Below are 13,618 nucleotides of genomic sequence, written 5' to 3'. Positions count from 1 at the left end.
ACTTATATTTGTGAGGAAATCTCCCTGCAGGGCGTTCTGTCGCAGACACGCAGGCATGTGAGTGAGCAAACGGGGCTTAGTCTAAAGTTGGAGACCGTATAACTCCTGTCTCATATTACTGTCCACAAACTCCCGCGCAGCATTTTTCCAACTCTACAAACCCAGATTTCAGATACGCGGTCAGGAAGAGTCCAAACAAGCCTTGGTTATAGGTTTGAACCCAGTCGGGCACATGCTGCTGATTAGGTCCACTGCTATTGTCACAGACCCCCCCGAGTGTCACAACCCTAGCCCAGCATTTGCTTGCCGACCGTACTAAGACCATATGGTTCCTCACAGGAAACACATGCGCCGTGTGCGCATGTGACGTGTCTTTAATCAAACACACTGCTGAGATTCCAGAGACTCAGAAGGTGCACAACGCGCCGGCTGTTTTCGTAAATATGACGCTGTTTTTTTTAAAAAGTTTCTGTATTATATAAGCCGGAGACATCAGATGTCCTTTCAAGCACTCTTTTGCCTACAAAGGCCTTCTATTTGACCAAAACTCTGAAGGTTTTATTAGATTAGACTGAATTTCTGCTCCTCCTGAGGCAGGGACACAGACAGAAAAGAGATAAAGAAGGAGATAACATGTAAAGGAGAGCATCTAAAGCAGAAGAATGATGGGCAGGAGGAGACATTTGTCTTTGAGTGTGGACGTGCAGCAGCAAATAATTAATCCACAGCGGGCTCGTTTAAATGTTTCCCACACCACAGCGGTTGAGTTTTCCTCCTTGTGATCTGCGGAATAATAAAGCGCAAAGTTCAAAACATCAGTGAAGAGGGAGGATTAAAAGTTGGATCCATGAATTCAGAAGTACTTTTACCCCCCACATTTCACAAATGAGGACATTCTCCTCTGTGGCCTCATGCGAGAGAATAGTGCTATGATGTGCAGTTTGGGTTTGTATTCCATCAAGTTGCATCATGGGAAATGAGGAAATCAGAATTTTTCAAGGCGTCGCACCACTTTTTTCCCACAAATGGTTATAAAATCAGTTTATTGCACAAGTGGTTTGTTCATTTACTTTTATTCTTAACCTATTTTTCTACAGCAGTTGTAAAATATATTTTGTCTTAAATGATTGAATAATGCCATTTTCATTGCATTGTCATGTTGTTACATAGTCTCCCTTTTGTAGTAACACATTTGTTTCTACACATCAGGGAGTTTAAACCTTTTTTGATCAAGAAATCCTCACTATTCATATTTTAGAGCACTTTCTTGGATAAGTCTTTCACTCTGCAGCACCGTAGTCCAGATCCATTTCAAGTCAGTTATACTCAGCTCTCTTTTGAGTTAATCGGAAAAGGAGAATTTAAGAGAGCCGATGCAGCCACGCTCAGGCTTGAGATTTACAGGTTAAATCGCGTGGATGGAAAGAGATTATGAGCTAGGAGTGACACCCAGGCAGCCCCTCACTGCTGGATTTGGTTTGCCACTTAGCAGCATTGAAAGAGGTACAATGATAATGAGGGGGATGATCCACTTGAGGAGCACCACGCCTTCTAATTGAGGTATAATCAAATCTCCTGTTATTGCTGGGGAGCATATGTCCTGAGAGAACCCGATTGGACCAAAGTAAAAAGTTCACAAAGTTCGAAGGCTGGTAAATATGAGTGCTGGGTCCTTCTGAAGCACAAAGATATGATTATGGCTAGCATGACTAATGTAATAATATTTGTCACAAGAAGCTGGAGCTAAAATAACAAAACAAGCAACAAAAAGCTATTTAGATATTTTCTGTTCATTTTTTTTCATATTTCTACATTGACCAAAATGACTTCTTTTTTATTGACACCAAAATTAAGTGAATAATCTAAAGCTAGAGCAGTTGTGGCAATGGGAGGCTGACCTCAATGGAACAGCCCCAGGTGACCATCACTTTATCTTGTGCACTTTAAAAACAAGGAAACTACGTGAAATCTCTCAAATTTTACAATGAAACTCAGGGACCATAGGCAGTTGACACCTATGGGTGATATCCCCGTACCCTTATAATGCTGCCCTTCCACATAAGGAGACCTTTCCCAGATGAACTCATGTTAGATCACCTGTCTGTCATCGGATCTGACAGCAGAATGAGATGTATAAAGTGATCCTTGAGCCATGCCAGTAGGTAACACGCCCTCTCCCCCACACCCTGACCTTGCTGCCTGTCCCTGGGTGGCTTTGCCTTACAATGGCTCAGCAATACACACATGCACGCACACACACACACACACACAACACACACACACATTGTCTTTGAAACATACATTCTGTGCATATTTTCAGTGGCTTAGACACACATCATGGCTCCTCCAACACACACACATACCCGCACACACTCATATACATACCAATCCTAGAGGGTGTATTGTGCATTGATTGGGCAGCTACTGGGGGGGAAGGGGGGGGGGGGGGGGACTGGTGGGAGGAGAGAGAGAGACACAGAGAGAGATGGGGACTGTAAAAGACAGAGGATTACAAAGATAGTAGTAGGATACACCAGCCACTTCCATTAAAGTGTGACCGTAGAACGAGAGGAAAGTGGGTGACAGCAAAACAGGAAAGTGGACACAGAAATAGGAAGCAGGGCTTTTGTCCAGCACAGAGGAAGAGAGTGAGTTAGAAAGGCTTGGGGGAAAACTGATGGAATGGAATTGATCACTGGGAGCTGCCGGCTCTTGAGCCAGATGGCGTCTTGTTGCTGCAGACCGCTGCTCAACTCATCCTGCTGCAGAGCGTTCATCAAAGTGTGCCTCTCCACCTTCACAGGTCTGTTCCTGCCCTCCGCGCTCTGTGCCGTCATGATCGCGGTATTCAGGTAGACAGCAGCAGATAGGGCTATACACAACATGGGTAACACACTTAGCCAAGAAGGTAACTGCAGCATGGTGTCTTTTGTGTACTGTAGCAGCATGACTGTGCTTGTGTCAACTCCAGCAGTCCCACTGGTGCTAACTGAGCTCTGTGCTGGTAAATAATAGGCTTTTGTCCCTTTCAGCCTAATGTCATGTTTCACTGTCTTGCTGTGCCTCATTTTGTTGTTGTGTTGTTAAATTGAAACGATGGTATCGTAACAAGCGAGAGTCTTCTAGTTGTTTGGGTTTAACACTTTCATTTTCAATGTTTTCCCGACAAGAGATGCGCTGTCTACGTGTGTTTGCTGTCATCAGAAGCCCCCCAAAGTTAACCCCCCAGACTAACCCATGCTTTTCATTCATCCAGCGACACCACTTAGCTTATCACCCCTATCCAGTTTCAATCCTTTGACAAAAATCCTTGTCTTATTTTGTTTTTTGAGGATAATGCACTTGAAAATAGTTAAATATATTTTAAATAATGAACTGCCTGGGTCCTCACATGAACTGTTGATTTATTTATAGCTTTATCAGGATTCTCCCAACTGGTTTAAACTCACAATAAGTGTGGCACGTAATAATCCCAGCAACTAATGAATAGTTGTGTAAACACTTTTATGATAAGAAACCCTTATTTATGAGTTTCATTTCCTGGTGGGCAGATTCATTCCTTTTGGCCAAAGCAAAGCCCACATACGTAGCTTGCTTTCATTTTTATACTCACCACCAGTGAGCCTCCAGCTACATATTTACTGTCAAGGTGTGAGCATTCCATGAATGTTAATCACTCTGTCCCTTATTAGATGCATGAGCAATTTCTTTGTTTTTTCCAGACATCTCTCCAGCTGAGCTGGATGCTCTTTGGAGGGAGCCACCGTACACTTTTGGGGGCACAAATGAACATTTCTCAAGAAATGACATCATGACTCAAGGTAAATAATAGCGTTTTAATAAAGATGTGTTGCTTAAATTGAAGTCCTGGGTGTGTGTGTGTGTTTGAAACTGTAACTGTCCTTGTGGTCAGACCTGAAGAGTTTTTGGACATCCTCCGTGCACAATGGAACAAACCAGGGGAATCCCGGGAAAAACCACTCAGAGTATACAGATTTGAATGGTAGATCTGATGCAAGGTGACTGGGATTTGAGTATCACACTTAGGGAAAACCACATATCAACAGTTAACCCTAAATATTTCCATTTGCAGCAAAGTAACTAAGTACAGTAATTGAATCCTGGTTATAAATGTTAGGCTTGACTGAATGAGTTGCAGTACTCACCTGACTGTTCATGTTCTAAAGTTCAAAAGTTCAGCCTAAGGTCTGTACCATAAACCATAAAGTGGTGATAGCCATCTTGTGTCTACTGGAAACATTTCCAGTGAAATCCAGACAACAGTCTTGGGTTTGCGTTGCAACAACAGATTTGATGAAACAGATACTTTGATAAATATCCTGATGAAACTGTTTTGACAATGCAAGTTATTCCTTGCTGTGCGGTGGCGTTTGACCTTCATCGTGACCTAAATGAATGTGTCATTCTGACAGTGTCTGATCAATTATGCAACACTCTCATCTTATTTGACCTGACATTCAAACAAATTCCAGTGGGACAATTACAGACTAAGAAATTAACAGTGCTGAGGAATATTTCTGAATTGATGTGCATCTTGGAAGCCTGGACAGAGCAACAGACTGGACCCAGATTAATAGACCTGCAGCCAATGAGAGAAGCAAAGTGTGTGGTTTGTGATTAAATAAACAGTTGCGACTGGCCTGTCACAAACCAGGATGGAAAAATGTAAAATCTGTCTGAGTGGGAGAAGATCCCTGCCAGAGTAAATGAAACATGAGCGTGCAGTTTCCCAGACTGCTCACGTTCGCTCTTGTATTGGCAGTCACTCAGAAAAATGACGCTTTAAACCTGATCCGGCAGACTCTCCCTCTCTCTTTCCTTTGAAGGCGAGGAAGAGGATGGTCCGACAGTGGAATCTGGAGAAGGCGAGGTGGAGACCGACAGCTTCTGGAAGAAAAAAGAGACCTTCCTCAGAGGAAGCACTGTGTCTCTGGGAGAGAAAATCTCCTCAGGTAGAGTTAACAATGCTTTCCCAGACTTGTTGTGCCTTCCTGAAAATATTAGCTCCCTCATTAGCATTTCTCTGCCTCTGAGTGTGTTTCCCATATGTTCTCTTTATGCGTACTGACAGGACATGTTTCCCGTCTACTAATGTTTTAGCCAATCAGCAGTTCTGTTGCCTCGTCATGTCTCCTGAAGTTCTACTGCTGACATGGACTCAGATGGCTTCACTGAGTGTCCAATAAGAGGCCTTAATAGCTTTGGCATTCCTGTGGGACCAACATTGTGCGCACAAAGCACAAGCGCTGAAATATGAACTCCTACAGGAAATCTTTAATGAACTCTTCCAACTCTCGTCTGTCCTACTTTCAACAACAGACATTTCTGTTTTTGTAGTCAGAGGCTAAAACCAGCAATACACCACATATTTATATTGCTGTGGTGAATTAACACAAATAAAAGGCTTTAAAATGATTTCCTTCATATTTGCATTTGGTTTGTTTATGTCCAAGGATGTTGCCAAGTTTATGGAATTTTAAGGGTTTTCTTTGGCGCTCTTGTGTTTGTTTGTTTTTAAACACAGAAATTGTGCTGCTGTTCATTGGGCGGAGGCGTTCGAGCGTGGGTCCCGACCGGGCCCTACAGGAGGCGCTGCGCACCCGACTCCGAGTGGTGGAGAGCAACAGCCAGGATGTCATCCAGCTGTTTAAGGTGACAGCGCACGGGGTTTTTCTCTGAGCACGTCATCAGCTTAATTTGTGATTAACGGATGAACTGTTGTGGGAGCAGGACTTGTCTGCCCGTCTGGTCTCTGTCCACGCTGAGAAGGATAGCTTTGTGCTCACATTCAAGACTGTGGAGGAGATCTGGAAGTTTTCAACTTATCTGGCATTAGGTGAGAGATACGGTCTGTTGTATTCTTAGTCCCTGAGTTTTCTCCTGCCTGCTGCTACAGTTAATGAAACAAGAACTTACATGGTTACGCCTGTTTGGTTCTAGGTTATGTTGCCCGGTGTTTGGAGAACTTTCTATGCGATCAGTCCTTCTGGCTGGACCCAGAGCTGCTCAGTGACCTGGAGATTAATGTAACTGTGAATGAGGAACATCTGGCCACTCTCTACCTGGGACTTTTACTCCAGGAGGGTCAGTAACCTGATTACACCAAAGTCATTTAGTGAACTTTCAGCTGTTTAATGCTATTATTTCAAATTGCTTCACTGACCCCAATTAACACTATATAAAATGAAAGGGGATTCTAACATATGTGGATTTTGATAAATTATGCATCATTAGCATCAGAACATCCTTGTATGCTACTTGGCTCTGTCAAAGTTTTAACTTTAGCAGGCTTTTATATGGGAAAATATTGCAATTTCCTGTGCATTTCACAAGTGAGTGCTCGACTAAAGCAAAACTCTGATAATACATCCATTCAGGAATGCATATTGATTTCCTGGTCTACACAGAGAGTTCTCTGTAATATTTCTATATAGCAGAAAGGTTCGCAGACTGCCAGACAGGGAAAAATTTACGAGAAATCCATTAGCTTAATATGTGTGTCTGTGTGTGTGTGTGTGTGTGTGTCTGTGTGTGTCTGTGTCTGTGTGTGTGTGCCTGCTTTCACGTGTTTCCAAGGTAGAGCACACTCGCCGAGCTTTAATTTAAGTCTTGTAGCTAATGTGGAGGTAAAATGCTGACTAACAGAATTCGGATTAAATGCACATTCGCTTCACAGGATCCTTCTTTGCCAAGGCCCTGTTCACAAGAAATGAGCAGGATGAGGAAGATGAAGAGCAGCTGTTGTTTAAAAAGAATGACTTGCTGATGGTACGGGACACCGGACAGGGCGAGACGCGGGAGGGCACCATGCTCGCTTCGGGAAACCACGGCCTGGTTCCAGTCAGTGCCATGCAGCCCTTGCCTTACCCATTCTATCAGTGAGTCAACCTTCCTACTAGACCTTAAGCAACCCCATGACTGACATGATGTTGAAACAAATCTGAATGGTTCTTTTACCAAATGATATATCTGTCACTAAACCATGCATTCTGTTTGCTCAGGTGGTTCCTGAGGAAGTACCCATGCAATACTGGATGTTTACAAATGGAAAAGGAAGCATTCGAACATGCAATTGGTAAGAATATATGGTTTTTATTTAAAAAGTACAAAAAAGTGAATCTATCATTTTTACAAAAGGTTTGACGTAGATCCCTTTAATAACGGTCAGGTCCATTTGAGTCTTCTTCAGTGTGTTTCAGTGATAGAGTGCACCTTTGTCCTCACACTGCTCAGTGACAGGTTCGTGTGTAGCAGTGGTCGACTACAGCCCTGTGGGCCTCGACGAGCTCCAGCTCAGCCGTGGTGATGTTGTGGAGATCCAGGGCCTCCTGATCCGGGGCCTGGGTGTCTTTATAGGAGCCCACAGTTCTACAGGTCTCACTGGATTTGTACACAAGGCCCATGTCAGGCCTTTGGATGCTTTACCCCTGTAAGTCCATCTTAGTGAAGTTACAAAAACATGTTGGCATTGGTATGAAATTCTTTTCAGTCTGTCTGCAGTCAAATGGTTGGTTTGTGTGGGGACAGCAAAACAGAAAATACTGTCTTTGTTTCTCTCTCGCAGCGATGGACAATTGGTCTTTCTGACAGAGCAGGAGAGAGCCAGCCTGGCTCAAGTTAATCCATGTAGCTCAGAGCCAAGTGACAGCAGCCTGCTGGACAGGCTCTTCTCTACCAACATCAGCTCAGTGTACAGGATGGGTAAGAGACAAGCAGTCATAAGGAGCCATGTTGCAACAGGAATGTTCATGGTTTAAGTGGAAAATGCAACATGCTAAAAGGAAAATGAATGCTCGAATTGTTTTCACTTGTGTGTCTCCAGACAGACTTGATGAGACTGACTTCATGTACATCAGGAATCGGCCTAAACATGGTAAAGAGCTTTAGTAGCAAACCAGATTGTTGGAGTTGATATGCCTGTAGAAATCTGTGACCCTCGCTTTCTTGTCAGAGCAAAATGTGCCTTCGAGCGCCCGTCAGAGCGTGATGTCAGAGAGAAGTGGGGGGACGCCTCCATATCACTCCTCTCCTCGCCCCTCTCTGTCTCAGTCCCATCCTCGTCTGTCACACTATCACTCCTACAATACCTTGCCGCATGAAGGGGAGCGCCTGTCTTTCAGCCTGGATGACACATTCAGAGAATTGGACGAGTTCCAGGAAGACCCTCCGCTTTTCTTGGAGGAGAACAGCTGGGAGAGGGAGGACTCTGAACACAGTGACCCCACGCTCACCCTGCTGAACTGCACCCACTTTCAGGTCAGTGATTTATTTCTTCAGAAGTAATACTGAAAAAGTAAAAGCGGCTGACTTTAAAAAAAAGGCTTCCTTTTAAACAAATGGCCAATATGGGGTAAAAAAAAGACTCGCAGATATATTTTCTTTATCCTCAGATGAGTAGTGATTATGCGGCAATAGTAAATCAGTATTCCCGTGTGTGTATTTACAACAGCTCTCTAGGAGCACCAACCCTCTTGTTTCAGTCAACATTGTGGCTTCGATAAGTCTTCTGGACAATCTAAAATCAACAAATGTGGCATGGCTACCCTCAGTGATGTTATTTTCCTGCTGTTAATAAAAAAACCCAAAAAAAACCCAGTCAATGAACAGTCCAACCAACTGACATATTTGGACCCCAGACCCAGGCTGTAGTGGGATTTAAGTAATAAATAAGTAATATAAGTAATAATTAAAGTAAATGTGGTTTGTCCAGGAGAACTTCTTGCCCCTGTACGATCTGCAGTATTCCTTCATGTGGGTGACCTTCTGTGGGAAAACCGAGGATGAGCTATCAGGGCTGCTAGAAAACATCAGAGAGAGTGCCAAGCGCATGGGTATGCACTGGGCACATCGACGGGCATGCTTCCTCCTGGGAAGACTCTGCGCCAAAAAGTTAAAGTTCTCCCAGGTTTGGACATTTTATTGCACCCGAATTTGATCTGAGATTGTGTCTGCACATTTAATCCTTCATGGTTATAATGATTACTTCATGGTTTAAAATTCTGCTCATTTTCTTTTAGCTTTCCTTGTTGAATCCTAGATTTTTTTTTGCTCCTCTCCTCAGGCTCGCGTCTACTACGAGGAAGCTCTCAATGTCTGCGTGGACAGTTTCTCTGACACGCCGCTCCTCGTCGCGCTCTTCACAAATCTCACCGCCATCTACCTAAAGCAACGTATGATGGACAAGCTTCCCCAGACTCTTGAGAAAGCTAGCGCCCTGCTCCTCTGTCTACCCTGCCACAGTTTCACCTCCACCGATGAATTTGAACTTCTGCGGCTGCTCCTGAGGAGATCGGTGGTGATGGCAGACAAATACCTGGAAGCTCGGGTCTGCTATCTTATCTCCAGCCTCTTCCTGCATCTCAGCAAGATGGATGACGCCCTGCCCTTCGTTGAACGGCTCCAGTTCCTCTCAGCAACTCTCAGCAAAGCTGCCGAGGGCTGTCCCATAGCTCCCGTGGACCTCAACTGGCTCTTGAGCTGGCTCTATCATCGTAAATACATGCCTTACTTAGCCCTGGCTTCTCTGAGTCTGGACTCGAGACATGATCACTGCCTTCATGATGCGTTCAAAAGAATTGAGTTATTCATCAGGAATTCTGTTCGATTGAACCCGTGCTGGAGGGAAGGAACGTCCCTTCTTCCTGCTCAGATTGTGGTTTACCTTCAGCAGGCTTTGGCTATAGCTAAGTGTGGGGAGGACCTGAGGACCCAGCGCGACCTATGCCAGGGCCTGGCCTCGCTCTACCAGCAGTACGGAGCTTTAGACAAAGCCGTGTCCTGTGCACAACAGGCTGTGGAGACTGGAGGCCACATCAGCGAAGAGGAGAGCTTCGAGGCCTCAGTGCTGCTTGGATGGCTGCTGGTGTTGTCAGGCCAGGCTGAGAGGGCCCAGGGTATCCTGCAACCACTGCTCACATCACTCCAGGTAACAGGGATATTCACTTGGATGCATAACGGAGCCATGATAATTAAAAAGCTAATTACATCACTGGGTAAAACTAGGACATTTTTGAAATACCACACAGAACAAAGCACCAGTTAGCACAGTGGTAAAATGTTTTTTACTGAAAAAAAGAGTACTTACTGATGTAGTCGCAATAGATTTAAACATTTTTTTTTATGTTATGTATGGGTAACCATTGCACACACCTCTCTTTCTTTAGGGTACAGACAGTCCCACTCAGCGAGGGGTGATCCACAACCTGTTGGCATTGTGCCTGAGGCAGCAGGGTCGCATCTCAGAGGCAGGCAGGCATCTCCAGTCTGCCTTGATGATCTCCAGTGAAAGTGGGAACCAAAGGAACCAGGCCCTTGCATTGGCCAACCTGGGCTGCTTGGCCCTGGATGTGGGTGCATCCTGGGTTGCAGAACGATTCCTAGTCAGGTCAGAGACTCAGTATTAAAAGTTTTTCTCACAGAAGATCGTCCCACTTGAAGGTGTTTTTATTGTTCTGCTAATTGCATTACCAGGGCCTTGAAGCTTTTCCTGGAGCTGTGGGAAAGTCCCACGGATGAGGAACACGTTCAGACCTACCTCTGGCTCGGACGTAGCTACAAACAAAGGGGACGAAGACCTGAGATCAGGGCCTGCTATGAAATGGGGCTGCTAATTGCACTACATGCTCGCAATTTACACAGTGAGACAAACTTGCCAAACCCTGAAAATATAAAAAAAAATCAGTTTAAATCACAATATTATCTACTTTTTATGCACTGAAGCTCATATTTTGAAGCCAGCACATGTCATTGGATATATGTGAGCTTCTAAACTTTGTTGGCTAACATTCAACATCCATACATCTTTGCATATTTTTTTGTGTTTTTCTACTGTAGGTCAGATGGTGGTGGCCAAGGCGCTAAGTCGGCATTACGCAGACATGATGCTGTATGGACAGAGTATTGTTTACCATGAGCACTGTGTGTCAGTGTCCAGAGAGCTGAAGGACAAGAGGCTGGAGGGAGAGTATCTCGAAATCCTTAGTAACCTCTATCTCTGTCTCAACACTGAGAAGTAAATTGATTTCTTTTTCTTCCGCCAATTATTTTTTATTAAGTAAGAAAATAGTTGTGTGTATATACATATATATATATATATCAAAAATTTAAATTGCAGATCATCTCGTAAATCGCTGGATTACACTAAGCAGAGTTTGAGGATTTCTATTGATCTGGGCAAAAGGGAAGAAGAGTCAGAGACCTGGCTACAGGTGGGACGCATCTATTACCTGATCCAGGAAGACGAGCTGGCTGACATGTATCTGCAGGTGTGGGAGAGAGTGGAAACCTCTTCTTTGTCTCTTTGCGCTAACGAACATTTCTCGACATGCTTCATTCCTCATCCCTGTAATCTTAATCGAGGTTTTATTTGAACTGACAGGCAGCAGTGAAGACAGCCCTGAGGATGAATGATCCTCACTTCGCCATGAGCATCTATGAGGAGGCAGGTGACGTGTACTTCAAAGGCCACAGGAACCAGATGGCCTCACTTCCTTTCTACAGGGTAGCAATTGAAAACTCTCACTTTCTTATTTATGCTTTTATGATATATCAGAATTACCCATTTGAGAAGCAGCAAGTCCAATCGAACATTTCCCCTCCCGTTAGCACCACTGATTTTGCGCTGTCTGCTGCGCTCTTCCAGGATGGCAGTCTGCCATTTGCAAGGAGCATCAAGGACATCCCTTCAGAGTTCCGTTTGTTGAGCAAACTGACGGAGCTTCTAAAGAACCACGGAGAAAAGGAGGAGGCTCTGCAGTATGCAACTCTGGCTGTTCAGATCGCAGGAAAGACAGGTGCCTGCCTGAATGACCTACAGGGGAACCCCTGTTTTCTGTCTGCTGTTACATTAAACACACAGGTTAAGGCTTTTTTGTCTCCACTGCAGGAGTGCAGGTGAATGAGAGGACAGCCTACCATCGGCTGGCTACCATCTACTACATCCTGCAACAGTACGAGATGGCAGAAAACTACTACCTCAAGGCTCTGTCCCTCTGTCCGCCTGTTCTGCAGCACCCTGTGGAAGCGCGCTACTACACCAAGGTCTACGGTAGACTGGGCAATCTAACCCTACATAACCTAAAGGTAGGAACATAAGTCATTAATGTTGAGATTTTGTGCGCCAGTTGAAAAGTTTGTAATATTTGTAATATTTCCTCTCACTACAAATTGGCTTTAGAAAAAGCTTTAGATTATGTTTAAGATACAGCAGTCTGATGCCAAGGAGAGAAGATCAAAATTATTAAGTATTTAATTCAGATGAAATGTGATCTGACCTTGTCCCCCTCAGGATGCTTTTGATGCAGTAGGTTACTTCCATCTGGCTCTGGCAGCAGCCATGGAGGACCGAGCAAACCCCGAGGGTCTCTATGTGGTGTACATGAAGCTGGCCGAGGTCCACGCTAACCACATGCCCGATGCTCAGCTGTGCCAAATTTACAGGGCCAGGGCTCAGAGTCTGAAGAGAGTTCTGGCTGGAGAGGAAAGTGTTGCTGCTGGAGAGGAAAACATGTTTGGTGCAGAGAGCGATACCTCCAGTCCTGATGTGGAATGTACCAACATCCCCTTCCCATCTTTGAATGAATTGAGGAGTGCCTCAATTCCAAGAACTTGTGAAGTGCAGAAAAGCACAGAAGATACTTTCTCAAACACTAATAATGTAGATGAAACATCAGATGGTCAATGTGAAGCCTATGTGTCCGAAACAGATACAACTGGAAGTCGGTCTCACAGCGACAGCATTTTAACAGAGTCCTTTGATACAGCAAAAGAGCAGATCTCAGACTCCTGCAGCTCCTCAGACACTTTACAAACTGATCGCAGTCATGCAGATGAAAAAGACTTTGGAAATGGCCGAGGTCACACAGTTCATATTCCTGGTGATGCATACAGTCCAAAAACAGTTCAGAAGGATCAAAAGACCCTGACCAAAAACACAGAGGCTCATACCACTCAAGTCGATGCCGACAACACGGAGACCTTTGACGTAAAACTGTAGCTCTCATTGAGGAGGATCAATGCATGGACTGATTTTAACACACTCCTAATGTTTCCCATTACTCAGTCATGTTGAACACTCCCGCGTTCCAGGACGTATTGTAATATGAGATGGCAACATTGAACATTGTGTTTACAATTGTATATTTTGCTCATTATATGAAGTTTCTAAATGTCTGTTAATGTCTCTGGAAGATGTGATTCAAATATAAAGAAATCTATTTTTTGTTTTTGTTTATTACGTAGTCTTATTGACCTTTACTGACCTCTATCCACCCTACATGTAACAACGACAGATGAGTGACTTGTTCATATCTAAATTATTATTAGAATATTGAAATTCTCATATTATGTTCTACTAAGGCAAAAATGCAGAGAGGGTGGTTTTTATTTAATATTATTTTGATTTTTTTTCTAGATGCTTCTCAGTTTGTGATTCGCTTTGTATTTTTGTGCTTTAAACCTCAGAGACGCCAAACAGCAACTTATTTATGCACTGTAATATTTTAAATGACCACTAGATGGAGTCATATACACATTCCCCACTATCATGTACATGATAACGTTGTACCCAGATTCACCACAAGTGGGAAGTGAAAGACAA

General features: G+C 44.0%; 1 protein-coding gene across 1 annotated transcript; it reads left to right on the top strand.

Moving 5' to 3' along the window:
- The first annotated feature begins 2,466 nt into the window (after window positions 1-2,466).
- Window positions 2,467-13,252, top strand: sh3tc2 (SH3 domain and tetratricopeptide repeats 2). Its single transcript, XM_029847717.1, has 22 exons — window positions 2,467-2,803; window positions 3,723-3,821; window positions 4,848-4,973; window positions 5,546-5,673; window positions 5,752-5,857; window positions 5,962-6,105; window positions 6,698-6,899; window positions 7,023-7,096; window positions 7,255-7,450; window positions 7,586-7,722; window positions 7,844-7,894; window positions 7,973-8,277; window positions 8,732-8,926; window positions 9,083-9,946; window positions 10,185-10,405; window positions 10,492-10,731; window positions 10,781-11,032; window positions 11,135-11,285; window positions 11,399-11,521; window positions 11,663-11,813; window positions 11,906-12,102; window positions 12,308-13,252. Exons 1-22 carry the CDS (start codon window positions 2,722-2,724, stop codon window positions 13,013-13,015), a joined length of 4,752 nt encoding a protein of 1,583 aa, XP_029703577.1. The 5' UTR covers window positions 2,467-2,721; the 3' UTR covers window positions 13,016-13,252.
- Window positions 13,253-13,618: the final 366 nt, after the last annotated feature.

Source organism: Takifugu rubripes, chromosome 14, assembly GCF_901000725.2.
Source record: "Takifugu rubripes chromosome 14, fTakRub1.2, whole genome shotgun sequence".
NCBI classification, from domain to species: Eukaryota; Metazoa; Chordata; class Actinopteri; order Tetraodontiformes; family Tetraodontidae; genus Takifugu; species Takifugu rubripes.
Note: the sequence above shows the minus strand (reverse complement) of the source record. Positions and strands in the feature narration are given on the sequence as shown.

Excerpts from the sequence above, each read along its gene's own strand:
- sh3tc2 (XM_029847717.1), top strand. The coding sequence starts at position 2,722 with ATGGCGTCTTGTTGCTGCAGACCGCTGCTCAACTCATCCTGCTGCAGA. Across the intron at positions 10,406-10,491 it reads GCAGAACGATTCCTAGTCAG|GGCCTTGAAGCTTTTCCTGG; the intron begins GTCAGAGACTCA and ends TTGCATTACCAG. Across the intron at positions 10,732-10,780 it reads CAATATTATCTACTTTTTAT|AGCTTCTAAACTTTGTTGGC; the intron begins GCACTGAAGCTC and ends TGGATATATGTG.